Here is a 12,613-nt window from a genome sequence, read left to right on the forward strand (position 1 = left end):
CATTGATTGGCTGCCTCCTGCATGCCCCACACTGGGGATCGAGCCAGAAACCAGGGCATGTGCCCTGACCGGGAATTGAACCATGACCTTCTGGTTCATAGGTCAACGCTCAACCACTGAGCCACACCAGCCGGGCATCGGTTGATGTTTTAAAACCACATTTCCAAACTGTTCCAGAGTACCCGAGGGGCTCCAGGAAAGTGGACCGTGGAGGTGCCGCCCATGGGGTTCTGAGGGGCCCCCACCTCCATGGAACTAGACTGGCTTCCGTTCTGTCTGCTCCGTTGCTGGGGTCCAGCCCCAGCGGGTCCAGGGGTCCCCAAAGGTGTGGACGGAGTCGGCGAAGAAGGAATGACACGGAGACAGCGTTCAGTTGATCAGCAGCCTTGCCAGGATCTCTAGCCACAATCTCCAGCCAAGTTCTGTGTCCATGTTCTCTTGCTAGGTTCTCCAGCCAGGTTCTCCAGGTTCTCCAGCCAGGTTCTGTAGCCATGTTCCCTCTCTAGGTTCTCCAGCCAGGTTCGGTCACCATGTTCTAGTCAGGTTCTCTTGCCATGTTCTATCCAGGTTCTGTAGCCAGGTTCTGTCTCTAGGTTCTTCAGCCAGGTTCTCTCGCTAGGTTCTGTCTCCAGTTTCTGTCCAGGATCTTTTGCCATGTTCTCTCCAGCGAAGTTCTTCTGTCTCTAGGTTCTGTGTAGGTTCTGTGTCTAGGTTCTGTAGAGCTGTTGTCTTGTTACATCTGTATTTATACCAGTTGATTCCAATCCTATCAATCTCTATTCCAAAGGTTAGGGCGTTTCTTATCTCCATTCCAGGGAGTAAAGATTATGTAGCTTAAGCATGATTGTTCGTAGTTAAAGTGATTAATTACCCGCCTGGCACTCAGTTAAGGGGTTTTATTCCCTCCCTAACTTCAGGGGAAAATCCCTACCTGGGGAAACAACCTTTCTCAGAGAGGTGACCTTGGTTAAAACACATAGTGCCAAGAAAATGAGCAAACATATTAAGAACAGTATGCCATATATGCCAGGTCCCTTGAAACAGCAAGGATGGACTGGCTCCCGGCACTCCGTAGCTTATAATTCCATGTAAGATCCTGTGTGTGTTTTTAAAGAATGCCATGGATTTAAAGAGAAGAAAGAATAGGCTGGAAAATCACTGTGTTAGCAAATCACCCCAGACACCTCTCCTTTACTTGGATCTGCCGAGGCGTCTCGCTAGGTCCTCAACCTTCGGCTCTTTACTCCAAGGTGAGGGAGCCGGTGGACGGAAGCAACTCCTCTCAGTTTGCGCCTTTGCTCCTCAGGAAAGGGGCCCCCACTCCCACCCCAAGCATGCGGAAGCCCAGGTCTGCTCACCCCACAGCCAGGCCCCTCAGCCACCACTGCGGAGCCCTAATTATTCAGCAGGCCTGAGACAACCTCCCCACGGGGGCCCAGCCCAAATTCAGCTCCCAGCCTTGGGAAAGTGTGACGGGGCCACCCAGCCCCAAAGCCAGGGGCTGCCTATAGGTACAGCCACCAAGCTCTTTTGAATGGCAGAGCGCAGCCCGCCTGCCAGAGCCCTCATGCCCTTTTGCAGGCCAGGGCTACTGGGAACCAGTTCCCGATCCCACAAATCCCAGGAGGCCGCCCAGTGACCTGCTGTGTGACGTTGGACAGGTAACTTGATCTCTCTGGGCTTTATTTGCCCCATCTGACACTTGGAGTGAGAGAACATAAAACTCCTAGGTCAGCACGAGAACACTGGCAGGAAATGATGGCTCCATCCGGTGGGTGGCAGGGGGTCCAGTGGACACCCCCAACCCGGGCTCTGCACCTTTTGCTTCTTGAACCAGGTGCTCTGCTGGGCACAAGGGGCAAAAGGCAAAAGACCGGCTGGCCGGACTCGCCCTGCCTCTGGGATTCCCCCGGGGAGGAAGGGAGAATGCTGCCCGCGCCACAGAGGCCTCAGGAATGTCGGCTCTTGACCCTAGAAATCAGTGGGAGGGAATCCCTCTCCCACAGGGAGGGTCCGCAGCCTGGCGAGATGGCTGGTGACAACAGCCTCTTTCTTCATGGGCAGCAGCTGGCCCAGTGCAGGTCCTTCTTTGGCCGAGGAGCGGAGGCCGGTCCAGGGCTAGGCTTCTGCTCTGTCCCTGCTGCCCACTCCCCTGGCCACCTCCCAACTTCCCCTGTGTGGGCATTAGTCATTTTCATCGCTGCGTCCAAGTAGCTCAACTGGTCAGGGTTGGGCTGTGATGAGGTCAAAGTCATGGGTCACCATGGCAGCTCACCACGCTTTGTGGCTGCTTGTTGTCTTCTCCAAAAGATTGTAAGAGCCTCAGGGACAGGGGACATGCCCTTTTACCGAGTGTCCGGGGCACCTGGCACAGCATCTGGCACACAGTAGGCACTTTATCATCGTTTGCTGTCTGAGCAAATGCATGCCCAATCCATCAGAGCTAATTAGAGGCCATGTTTAGTGAGTACCTACTACGTGCCAGGGACCACTCTGAGTACTTGACAGTCATTTACTTCCCCCAGGCACTGGGTACTGTTATCACCCTCCTTTCACTGGTCAAGATGCTGAGGGTCATGAACTTAAGATCATACAGCTAGTAAGTGACTGAGTAGGATTTGAACCCAGGGCATCTGCTCTTGAACCAGTGAGTTTTGTTGCCTCTCAGTCATCCTATGGAACAGAATAGACCATGTTGACATCCCCGAGCAGTCTGTGCAGCGCACGCCTTTAGCAGCCAGGCCGTCCAAGTGGGTCCAACGACATGAGCTGCAGCCTTTCTGATGGGCCCGGAGGTGTGCCTTAGCCTGGTGTATGTGGCTGGAAGGCGCCTGGTTGATCTCACTCTGGGCATGGTATTGTCAGGACTCGGTCTCTCTTTCGGCAGGCCCTCTCTGCCATGGGGCTGATCAGCTCTGTCCCCTGCTGCCTGAAATCCCCCCAGCTCCCATTCCAGTCGACAGAATGGTGTCATTCTGCCCTGCCGTTCCCGAGGGTCCAGGAATTGAGTCTCCCTGGCTGGGACTGCGTCAGCCTGAAGAAGTCACTTGTAATGGTTCAATGATTGATTGGCCAGCGGTGAGTCAGAGGCTCGTCTCTGAGCCAGGGGTGTACCAGCCCCAGCCCAACCACTGTGTTTGAGAGTGGGGAAGTCGGCTTTGTGGGTAAAATTGGGGTGCTGTTCCAGGAGCTAGGGGAGTGGGAACAGACGTCCAGACCTCCTTCTTGTGGGAGGACCAATCCAATCCTTAGGAGGGAACTTCCAGGAGATTCCTGCCTGCCTGTGAGCTAGTCCTCCCGGGTCTAGTCCCGCAGACCTTGTCAGGTCATTTGCTGACACTCACAGGTAAAAAGATGAGATGAACTTTTCAGAGTTGAGCCGAAACATCCTTGCCCTCAGGAAATTTGTAGTTCAAAGAGGCAAAATGGGCAGCCACTCAGAGTGGCCTAGTCCGTTGTCAACAGACCTTCTCTGCAGTTTTTTTGTCTAAATTTAAGGCCACTGTGATAGGAGAGGAAAAAGAAAGCCCTGCACTAAGTCACCATCCATGGTGGTGTTCCCTGGGTGTGAGAAGCCGGCTCTCCCTCCTCTCCCGCTGCAGGCAGATGAGCCGAGGGCCCTTCCAAGGTGGGAGGAAGTCTCTGGAGTCCCTTAGCGCTCCCAGGACCCCGGGGGGACACAGTCAAGCCCAGCCCACTGGCCCAGCTTGCTCTGACTTCTCACAGGCCCCGAAGCAGGTCGTGGGGAGCTGGGGCCAGCGTGACCAGGGGCAGCGTGACCTTCCTGCAGACAGGCCGTCCTGCCAGGCATTCCCATGTGCAGTCAGGCACCCTTGGCTCCCACATCCCATGTCCTCACATCTCACTTGGCAAAGAGGGGGCGTCTCCCCTCACCTCTCCAGGCCACTTGCCTGTGAACACGCAGCAGAGGGGTGGGGTCCTCCAGGCCCCCAGGGGCAGTGTGGACTGGGCATTCTGTGTGCCCTCTGAGGGCTCATGCCTCCCCGGCTGGCAGATCGTGGTCTCGATCTGGGGGCCGCCTCTTGAGTCTTTGTGTTGACAGGTATGTTTATGTGTGTGCGCGTATAGAACGAGGATTCATATTTTGAGCTCAGGAGTCAGCAAAGTTCATATGCTGGCTTTTCCATTCACTTGCTGAGTGGCCCAGGGCAAGTTACTAGACCTCTCTGAGCCTGTTTCTTCGTCTGTAAAATGAGGACTAAGGAGATAATGTATGGAAGGTCCTGAGCACAACATGTGTGCTCAGCACATGTTGGCCATGGTGGTGGGGCTGTGGCTCAGATATGACTGTCCGCTCCAGCCCCTGAGTGCACTTCCTACAACAGTCTCTGGGGGACCTTTATGATGGAAATGGCTCATTTTAAATGCTGAGGACTGCTGTGCCATTGAGAGCCGGGACTTTGGAGGAGCTCGGGGTCCTTTTTCATTATTATTTTTATTTTTAATCCTCACTCGAGGGTATTTTTTTTAAATTGGTTTTTAGAGAAAATGGAAGGGGGAGAGAGAGACAGTCCCTGTGAGAGAGAAACGTCTATCAGTTGCCTCCTGTAAGGGCCCCGACCACGGATCGAACCCGAAACCTAGGTATGTGCCCTGAGCAGGAATTGAACCCACAACCTTTTGGTGTATGGGACGATGCTCCAACCCGCTGAGCCACCAGGCCAGGGCCATCCCTGGGTTTTCATCCTCTGGCTGGAAGTGTTGGACAAGCCCCCTGACCTCTCCGTATAAGCTTCCTGTGGCTGCTCTAACACATTGCCACGGACTCAGTGGCTGAAGACCGCACACATCTATTCTCTCACTGTTCTGGAGGTCAGAAATCCGACAGGTTTCATGGGGCTAAAACCAAGGTGTCACAGGTGCTGGAGGCTCTCGGGGAGAATCTGCTTCCTTGCCTTGTCCACCTTCTAACAGCCGCCCGCATTCCTTGGCTCATGGCCCCTTCCTCCATTTCAAAGCCAGCAAGGCTGCATCACCCCGACCAACCGGCTTCCACAGTCACGTCTTCCTCTAACCCCCTTCTTCCGGCTCCTTCCTCCATCGCTAAGGCCCCTTGCGATAACACTGGCCCATCCGGGGAACCCAGGATACGTTTCCATTTTAAAGCCAACTGATTAGCAAATGTAATTCCACCTGCCACCTTAACCCCCTTTCCCATGTCAGGTGACATAGTCCCAGGTTCGGGGGATCAGGATGTGGGCATTCTTGGGGGGAGGCCTTTATTCTGCCGGCCACTCTCTCCAAGCCTGGATCTGAAGTGACAGTCTAGTCCCGTGGTCGGCAAACTGCGGCTCGCGAGCCACACGCGGCTCTTTGGCCCCTTGAGTGTGGCTCTTCCTAAGCCTTAGGAGTACCCTGATTAAGTTAATAACAATGTACCTACCTATATAGTTTCAGTTTAAAAAATTTGGCTCTCAAAAGAAATGTCAATCGTTGTACTGTTGATATTTGGCTCTGTTGACTAATGAGTTTGCCGACCACTGGTCTAGTCCCACCCTCCCAGGGCCCGGGAGGATTCCGGGAGACTGCTGCCCGAGCAGGCCAGCCGCACAGAGAACACTGTTGGATCTGCCCCAGCACCAGCTGTTCCAGGTGCCACCCAGGGTCACCAGGGATGGAAGATGTCACTGTCCCCACCGCAGCGCATCTGGCAATGTGGCTGGGGCAGTAGGACGTCATCGGGGAGGGTTTGCCCTTGGAGAGCAAAACAGCAACGGGAATCTTTAATTGACCCTGAGCTGGGTGGGCAGCTGCTCACAGAAGGGAAGACTCTGGGTCAGCTGGAAGGCTTCCCATGGGGAGGGGAGGGGAGGGGTGGCGGGAAGGGCGTGCAGGGCCTTTCCTAGGTCACAGGGACCAGGTGGGCACCACAGGGGAAAACACTGGGTTCCAGGGCCCGTCCTGGCTCTCGCTGGGCAGATGGACCCGTGGCGGTCAGTGACACTATGGTGTGGTGGGTGCTTTGACGGAGCAGACCGTGGCAAAGTATGAGCATAGGGCGTGGCTTCCAACCTGTCTTTTTTTTTTTAAATCTTTTATTATTAAATCTTTATTGTTGAAAGTATTACATACTTCCCATTATCCCCATTGACCCCTTTTAGCCCGTCCCCATCCCCGCACCGATTTTTGAATCATTATTAAAATTCTTCCTACACACTAAGTGACTTACAGGGATAATCTGATTAGGTCCTCAGAGCAACCCTATGAGGTAGGCACTATTACTGACCCCATTTTAAAAATGAGGAAACTGAGGCTCAGAGAGGTTAAATACTTGCCCAACATCACACAGCACACGCACATCATGGGATGTGAATCCAGGCAATCTCGCTTCTGGGGAAGAAAGGCTGGCAATGGCTAGGACCAGGGCCTAAGGCAGCGGTTCTCAACCTTCCTAATGCCGCGACCCTTTAATACAGTTCCTCGTGTTGTGGTGACCCCCAATTTCATTGTTACAAATTGAACATAATTAAGGCATAGTGATGAATCACAAAAACAATATGTAATTATATGTGTGTTTTCCGATGGTCTTAGGCGACCCCTGTGAAAGGGTCGTTCGACCCCCAAAGGGTTCGCGACCCACAGGTTGAGAACCGCTGGTCTAAGGCGAGGCACTGGGGATGAGGTGGATGGGGGAGGAAAACACCCCAGGCAGAGGGGAAGAGCGTGTCTGGAAAATGAGAGTTGGGAGAGCTGGACCCCTTCGAGGAATCCCAGAGTTTGGGCTGGCCAGAACAAAAGTGTGAGCGCGGAGCAGTGGAGATGGGCAGGGCCAGGCCTCGCAGAGCTTGGTGGTCGTGAAGTTTGGACTTGATTTGGAAACACTAGGGAGCCAAAGCAGGGTTTCCACAGGATGCATGGCCAGGCCGCTGAAAGGAGGGGAGGAAAGCCCAATTCTCCGATGGGCAGGGCTGGGTCTCTGGGCCACTAACAGCCACTCTCTGCAGGGCTGGCGCTGAAGGGAAACCCCGGCCCACGTGGCTTCCTGGGCCCAGGCCCATTCAGGTTGGTTCCCAACATCCGGCCCTTGTAGGATGTGCTGACCAGGCCATTTCCCGTTGCGACGTCCAGCCCTCTGGACCCAGGTCCCCAGACTGATAGTGGATGCCAGCCACCAGCCAGAGAGAAGGGTCAACTCTGTGTCGTTTGACCTTCATCTGCAGAGATTGAAGTGACTCCTAATTAATAGCCGTAGGATAGATAGTTACCCTGGCACAGCCTGCAAGTCATTTGGAGCTTGTCTTTGGGAGGCCAGTGCAAAATTAGTGGAGGGTCTCCCTGGGACACGCCAGCTCGGGGACCTCCGAAAGTCCAGGTTGGGTAGGATGGGGATGCTGAAAGAGATACCCTGATAAAAAGTCTGTCTGTCCTCTCCCAAACAACAGCTAAATTCTCACCTCCGCCAGCACCTCCCGGAAGTGCTGCCCAGGATTGCGGTCCTGGCTCAGCCGATTCCTGGCTGTGCCCTCGACATTTCCAGGACCTCAGCGTCTCATCTCTAAAATGGACCCATAGCTCAGGTCCACAGCCCCTTGAGGACTCGCCTAAATGCATGAGTCAAATGAAGGGAAAAAAGGATTTTGGAGTTTGGGGGTTGTGGAGCCGAGGGGTAGGCGTTGTGGGTCACGGTAGCACTTGGGAGGCTCCCGAGTCAGTGCTCCCGATGGCGACCACTGCTCTATGATGACTTTGCTCCTCCCTCTCATGTGCTTTCGTATTGACCGCTTTTGCCTTTTGCAGGCGTAGCAGGGGTGTGTGTGCAGGCACCCCTTGCTTAGCCAGCTGCTGTCAGCCCTCCCTTTGGGGTGTGTGGTACATGCTGCCTCACACAGCTGTCCTGCTGCCCAGGGAAGGGGTGGAGCCTATCGCTGCCTATCGCTGTTGAGCCCCTCTGCGTCATCATCCTGGCCGGCGTCCTGGCTTTGTGACCTGTGCGGTCACACTGGACCCGGCTCAGAGGTGCCCTGCTTGTTAAGGCCCTGCTGTCGCCGCCTTGAAAAATTCTCAATAATTTTGGAAGAAGGGGCCCAACTCTTCATTTTGCGTGGGGACTTGCACGCGAGGGCCCACAGGCGGTCCTCATCACAGCCACGACCCATGGGTGGCCGACTTTTTCCCTTCCAAGGTCCCTGTCAAGGGGCATTATCACCCATTCCACAGGGGAGGCAGGCAAAATGATTTCATTCATTTGTTCCCGTATTTACAGAAACCTGATTACCAAGCCAGGTGCTGGGGTGAGATTCTCCTCCTAGAGGTGTCTGTGTGTGTGTGTGTGTGTGTGCGTGTGTGTGTGTGTGTGTGTGTGTCAGGGGAGGGGAATAGACAAGAAACAAGCAAGTAAATGACTAAAAATTTCAGACAATGACAATAAAACAGGGTGACGAGAGGGAGAGGGATTTAAATATTAACTTCAGTGAAAGGGAAGCTGGTATTAGCTCTGGTGTTAAGCTGTGTGCCTGCTGCATTCCTGGGGCGCTTTTAAAAGACTTGGGGTCATTTCTAGGTTCCCCCAACCCCCACAAGGACCTGAGTTGGTGGGTTCCAGGTAGAGGAGCCAGTGTGTGGGCTCCGTGGGCCCAGGGGACTGTTCACCTATCTGTCTCCTCCACCCCAGGCTTTCCCCAGTGAACCCTGAAGCCCAGTGCGCGAGGCAGGCAGGCAGGTGAGTAGAGAGCCTGCCTTCGCTTTTCCAAGCATCTCCGAGTTCTCACTGCCGGCCGCACAGGAGGCTCTGATTCACCCTCGCGGCCTGGTGAGGGTTTCTTGCACTTGTGACCTTCCCCACACCAGCATCCGGAGGCCACTTTCGATTCTCCCCACTTCCCAGGAGGAGCTGATGAAGCCCAGAGATGCCAGGTGACTCATCCGAAAGTCACACAGCAAATCAACTCCAGAGCAGAGCGCTGGCCTGCCTGGCCCCAGCCCGGCTGCTTTCCATTCCCAGGGGCAGTTCAGATGCCGCCGGGCCTGCCAAGGGTATGCGGTCCAGGACGCTCTGGGAGAGCCCTGGAATAAGGGGTGACCCCCTGCTTGGTGGGCGGGGGCGTGGCTGGTGGGGCACTTTGGCATCTGCTTCAACCTGGAGGCAGGGCCTCCAGCATTGGCTTCTGAAGAGAAGGGAGCTTCCCGGAGAGAGAGCCGAGTGGGCAGGCCGGCACTTCCCCAGGGTGGTGGGCAGAAAGCCCACAGCTGCCCCGGAAGGCCGGCCCTGGCTTTGGAGGCCTCCTGGGGAGGCACAGGACCGGTCCCCCTTGGAGGGGCTGACCCCAGATGGGTGGAAGCTGCCAGCCCCCGGGATGCTCCGGAGGAGGGAGGCCGGCTCCAGCTGGGCCGGTGCCCGCCAGGGGGGCGGCGGAGGGCGGGCGGCGGACGGTTCACGCCGCGGCCAGCAGACTGGCTGCGTGTTGCAATGTCTGGTGGCGTTTGCAGCATCCTGTCCGCGTGTGCAGCTGGGGTAACCTCAGGCCGGCGGAGGAGCGTGTGTGGCTGCAGGCTGCCGGCCGGCCCGAGGCTGCTGGCACCTTGCATCTCATTTACAGCTCCGGGTTCAGCCGCAGGTCAGCGGCGCCCGTGACATCACCGCGTTTGTTTACCGCTCCGCCGGAGGGAGGAAGCGAGGGCGGTCCCGGCGCGGGAGGGGACGCTCACCCCCATCCGCGCCCGCCCCCGCCCCCTCCCGCCCCGCCATCCACGCCCGTCCTCGCCCCCACCCAACCGCGACACCTTCCCGGTCCTCACCCCCACCCCAACCTGTCCCCCCTCCTCCGCCGGCGCTCCCACCCGCGCCCAACCCCAACCCTAAACCAGCGCCCTTTCCTCCCCCCCCCGCCCCTCCCCCCCGCCCCTCCCCATCTGCGTCTAGATCCCGAGCTGGCCTCCTCCCCACCTCTAACCCCTCCCCACAACCCAATCCTGGCCCTCGGCACCCTCACCCCGCCCCGCCCCGCCCCTTCCATCTACCTACCCTTCCCATCCCTTTCCCAGCTGCCAAATGGGACTGCAGCCCCGCCACGCCCCAGCCCCTCTCGGGACCCCGCGGCCCCCACCCTCCGCCCGCCCTGCGCCCTCTTTCCCAAAGACTTCCTGGAGCCTCCCGCCGGCCCGCTGAGGCTTCGCCGGGCGCTCCTCCTGCCACCCCCTCACCCCATCATGTGAGCGCAGGCTGGGGCTGAGCAGGCGCCGGCTCTTCGCCGTCGGGGGCAGGGCTGGGCTGGCCAGTCAGTGCCGTGGTGGGGGTGGGGGGGGGAGGCAGGGCTGGGATGGCCGGTCAGTACCATGGGGGGGTGGGGGGGGCGGAGGCAGGGCTGGGATGGCCGGCCACTTTGTTATTGGAAACTGGTGTGTTTACCAGCGGCGCTAGGTGGGTAGCTGGCCTGCTTGGCGGGCCTCCAGGCACCTCTGCCTGGGGAGGCCGCCCTGGCCACCTGGAACTGCTTCCTCACTCAGGGCCGGCCCTCCCCCTCCCTCTGTTCCAGCCCAGTGTTCTGGAGGCTGGAGGGACCTGGGGTCTGAGGCAGGAGGCAGGATCTCTCTCTCTCTCCCACCTGGGACTTGCCAGGCCTTCCCTAGAGAGCAGCTCAGGGCCTCAGAGCCCTTCTTGCTGTTCTCAGGCCACACCCTGGGGTCCTCCTCTCTGGCAGCCCAGCCCTGCAGCCTGAGGCTCCTTTTCCATCACCTCCACCCCAGTGCCCCAGCCCCCCCACCCCCCCATCGGCCACATCTGTCACCTGCCATGCAGCTCCCAACTGGCCCCTCCACCCTGGCTCCCACCCCCATGGCACACCTCACTTCAGCAGTCAGGACGGGTTCCAAACTGCCAGGCAGACGCTGTTACTTCTCTGCTCACAACCCTCCGAAGGGCTCCCCACCACTGGGAGTAGAATCCCAAGCCCCCACCCGTGGGGACAGCCCCCACCTCCTGTCTCCCATTCGGCTCAGCCACTTGGCTTCCTTGCGGTCCCCCAACACCCCAAACTCATTCCCACCCCAGGGCCTTTGCACTGGCCGGTCCCTGGGCCTGGAATGTCTGCCTCGCTGCCTCCCTGTCCCTCAAGTCTCTGCCCAAATGTTCCCGGATCAGCTGCTTTCCCTGTCCCTGCCTCCGTCCGAATACACTCCCAGCCCCACGAAGCTCCCTGCTTCTTCCATGCACGTTTGGCCACCTTTATATACTATGCAGTCAACTGTCCCTGTGTTTATTGTCACACATCTCCCATGTATACACAGGAAAGCAAACTGCAGGAGGGCGGGGTGGGTTTATTTCCTCCAGCAGTGCCCTGAGTGAGCCAGTGAGCGAATGAGGCAGGGGAGGGAGTAGTGACGGAGCTCGGCTTTGGAGTCCAGGTTCAAGTGTTGCTTTGACACTTGCCTGCCTCAGCCTCATCCATGGGCTGGACTTACGCTCCCATTTCTCAGGATGGTAATACTGAAGGTGTGCCCACTGCTGGAAAGCGGTCTCCACGCTGGCTCTCCTCTCCCCAGGGGCGGGGGGGGGGCACCCCCATCTCCTGCTTCCTTGGCTTCTCCCACCCAGCCAGATGCTGGGACAGAGGTCATGGGGATCAGCCAGGAGCTCTGACCTGAGCTTCCCCACCCCCGTATTTTGCCAAGTGAAGTCTGGGTGGTTCATGTTTGTGGAAAGAGACGCCAGCCCGTGGGTTCCTGGCTGGAAGGGAGAAGTTGGCCCTGCTCTCCCTGGAAGCTGTTCCCTGCGTCCCAGAACCAAACCGAGTCCCAGGAATCACACCCAGGGAGGAGGTGCGACTTAACCAGTTGTCACCCTTGCTTTCTGAGCACCTGCTCTTGGCGGGTGATGATGGTGTGAGGTTTTGAGGGGGGTGTCCTCTCTCCTCGGGGTCACGAGATGTCCATCACCGAGGGAGGCCTGTGCCTCGGCCACGGGAAGAGCCTAAAAGGGCAGGGACATGCCCGCGGATGTTCCCAGCAGCTCTGTGCGTAACTGCCCAGACTTGCCACCGAGTGGCCCTTGAGTGGGTGGATGGCTACATGAACTGCGGCCTCCAGACAATGGGATGTTACTCACTCGGGGCTCCAAAGATGAGCTATCAGGCCAGGGAAAGACCTGGGGGAACGGCCATGCCCATGACCCAGTGAAAGAGGCCGACCCGGAAAGGCTACCCGCTGTGTGATTCCAACTCCATGACCTTCTGGAAAAGGCAAAATTATGGCGACAATAAAAAGATCAGTGGCCGCCAGGGGTTGTGGGAAGAAGGGTGAGTAGGCAGAACGCAGGGCAGAACACAGTGAAACTGCTCTGTGGGCTCCGGCTGTGTGGGCGCATGTCATTACGCATGTGTCCAAACCCACAGGATGCGCAACGCCCAGAGTGGGCCTGGGCTTAGGCGATAATGACATGTCGGTGTAGGTCCGTCGGTTGTAACAAATGTACCATCTGGTGCTCGTGTTGATCTTGGGGGAGGCTGTGCCGGTGTGGGGACCAGGGTTATGTGGGGAGTCTCCGTACCTTCTACTCAGTTTTGCTGTGACCTTAAAACTGCTCTAAAAAATAAAGTCTATGAATAGGAAATTATTTTTGAAAGGCAAGGACAGGGTTGGGAAGCGAGTGTCTGTGGGG

The 12,613-nt window shown here is 57.4% G+C and overlaps 1 protein-coding gene across 3 annotated transcripts in view; it reads left to right on the forward strand.

Annotated features, from left to right (window-relative positions):
- The window catches only part of DHRS3 (dehydrogenase/reductase 3), a 41,557-nt gene that overhangs the window by 10,652 nt on the left and 18,292 nt on the right, over positions 1–12,613 (forward strand). Inside the window, exon 1 of one of the 3 annotated variants that reach the window (XM_081087668.1) lies at positions 8,852–8,994. The exons of 1 other annotated variant lie outside the window; for it this stretch is intronic. In XM_081087668.1, the coding sequence (XP_080943794.1) occupies positions 8,974–8,994 (21 nt within the window). In that variant the 5' untranslated portion in view covers positions 8,852–8,973. Of the gene's footprint in view, positions 1–8,851; positions 8,995–9,621; positions 10,170–12,613 lie in introns of those variants that run through there. One more of the 3 variants, XM_081087669.1, reaches the window with a different exon arrangement.

This window comes from Myotis nattereri (genome assembly GCF_964212035.1).
Source record: "Myotis nattereri genome assembly, chromosome: 3".
NCBI classification, from domain to species: domain Eukaryota; kingdom Metazoa; phylum Chordata; class Mammalia; order Chiroptera; family Vespertilionidae; genus Myotis; species Myotis nattereri.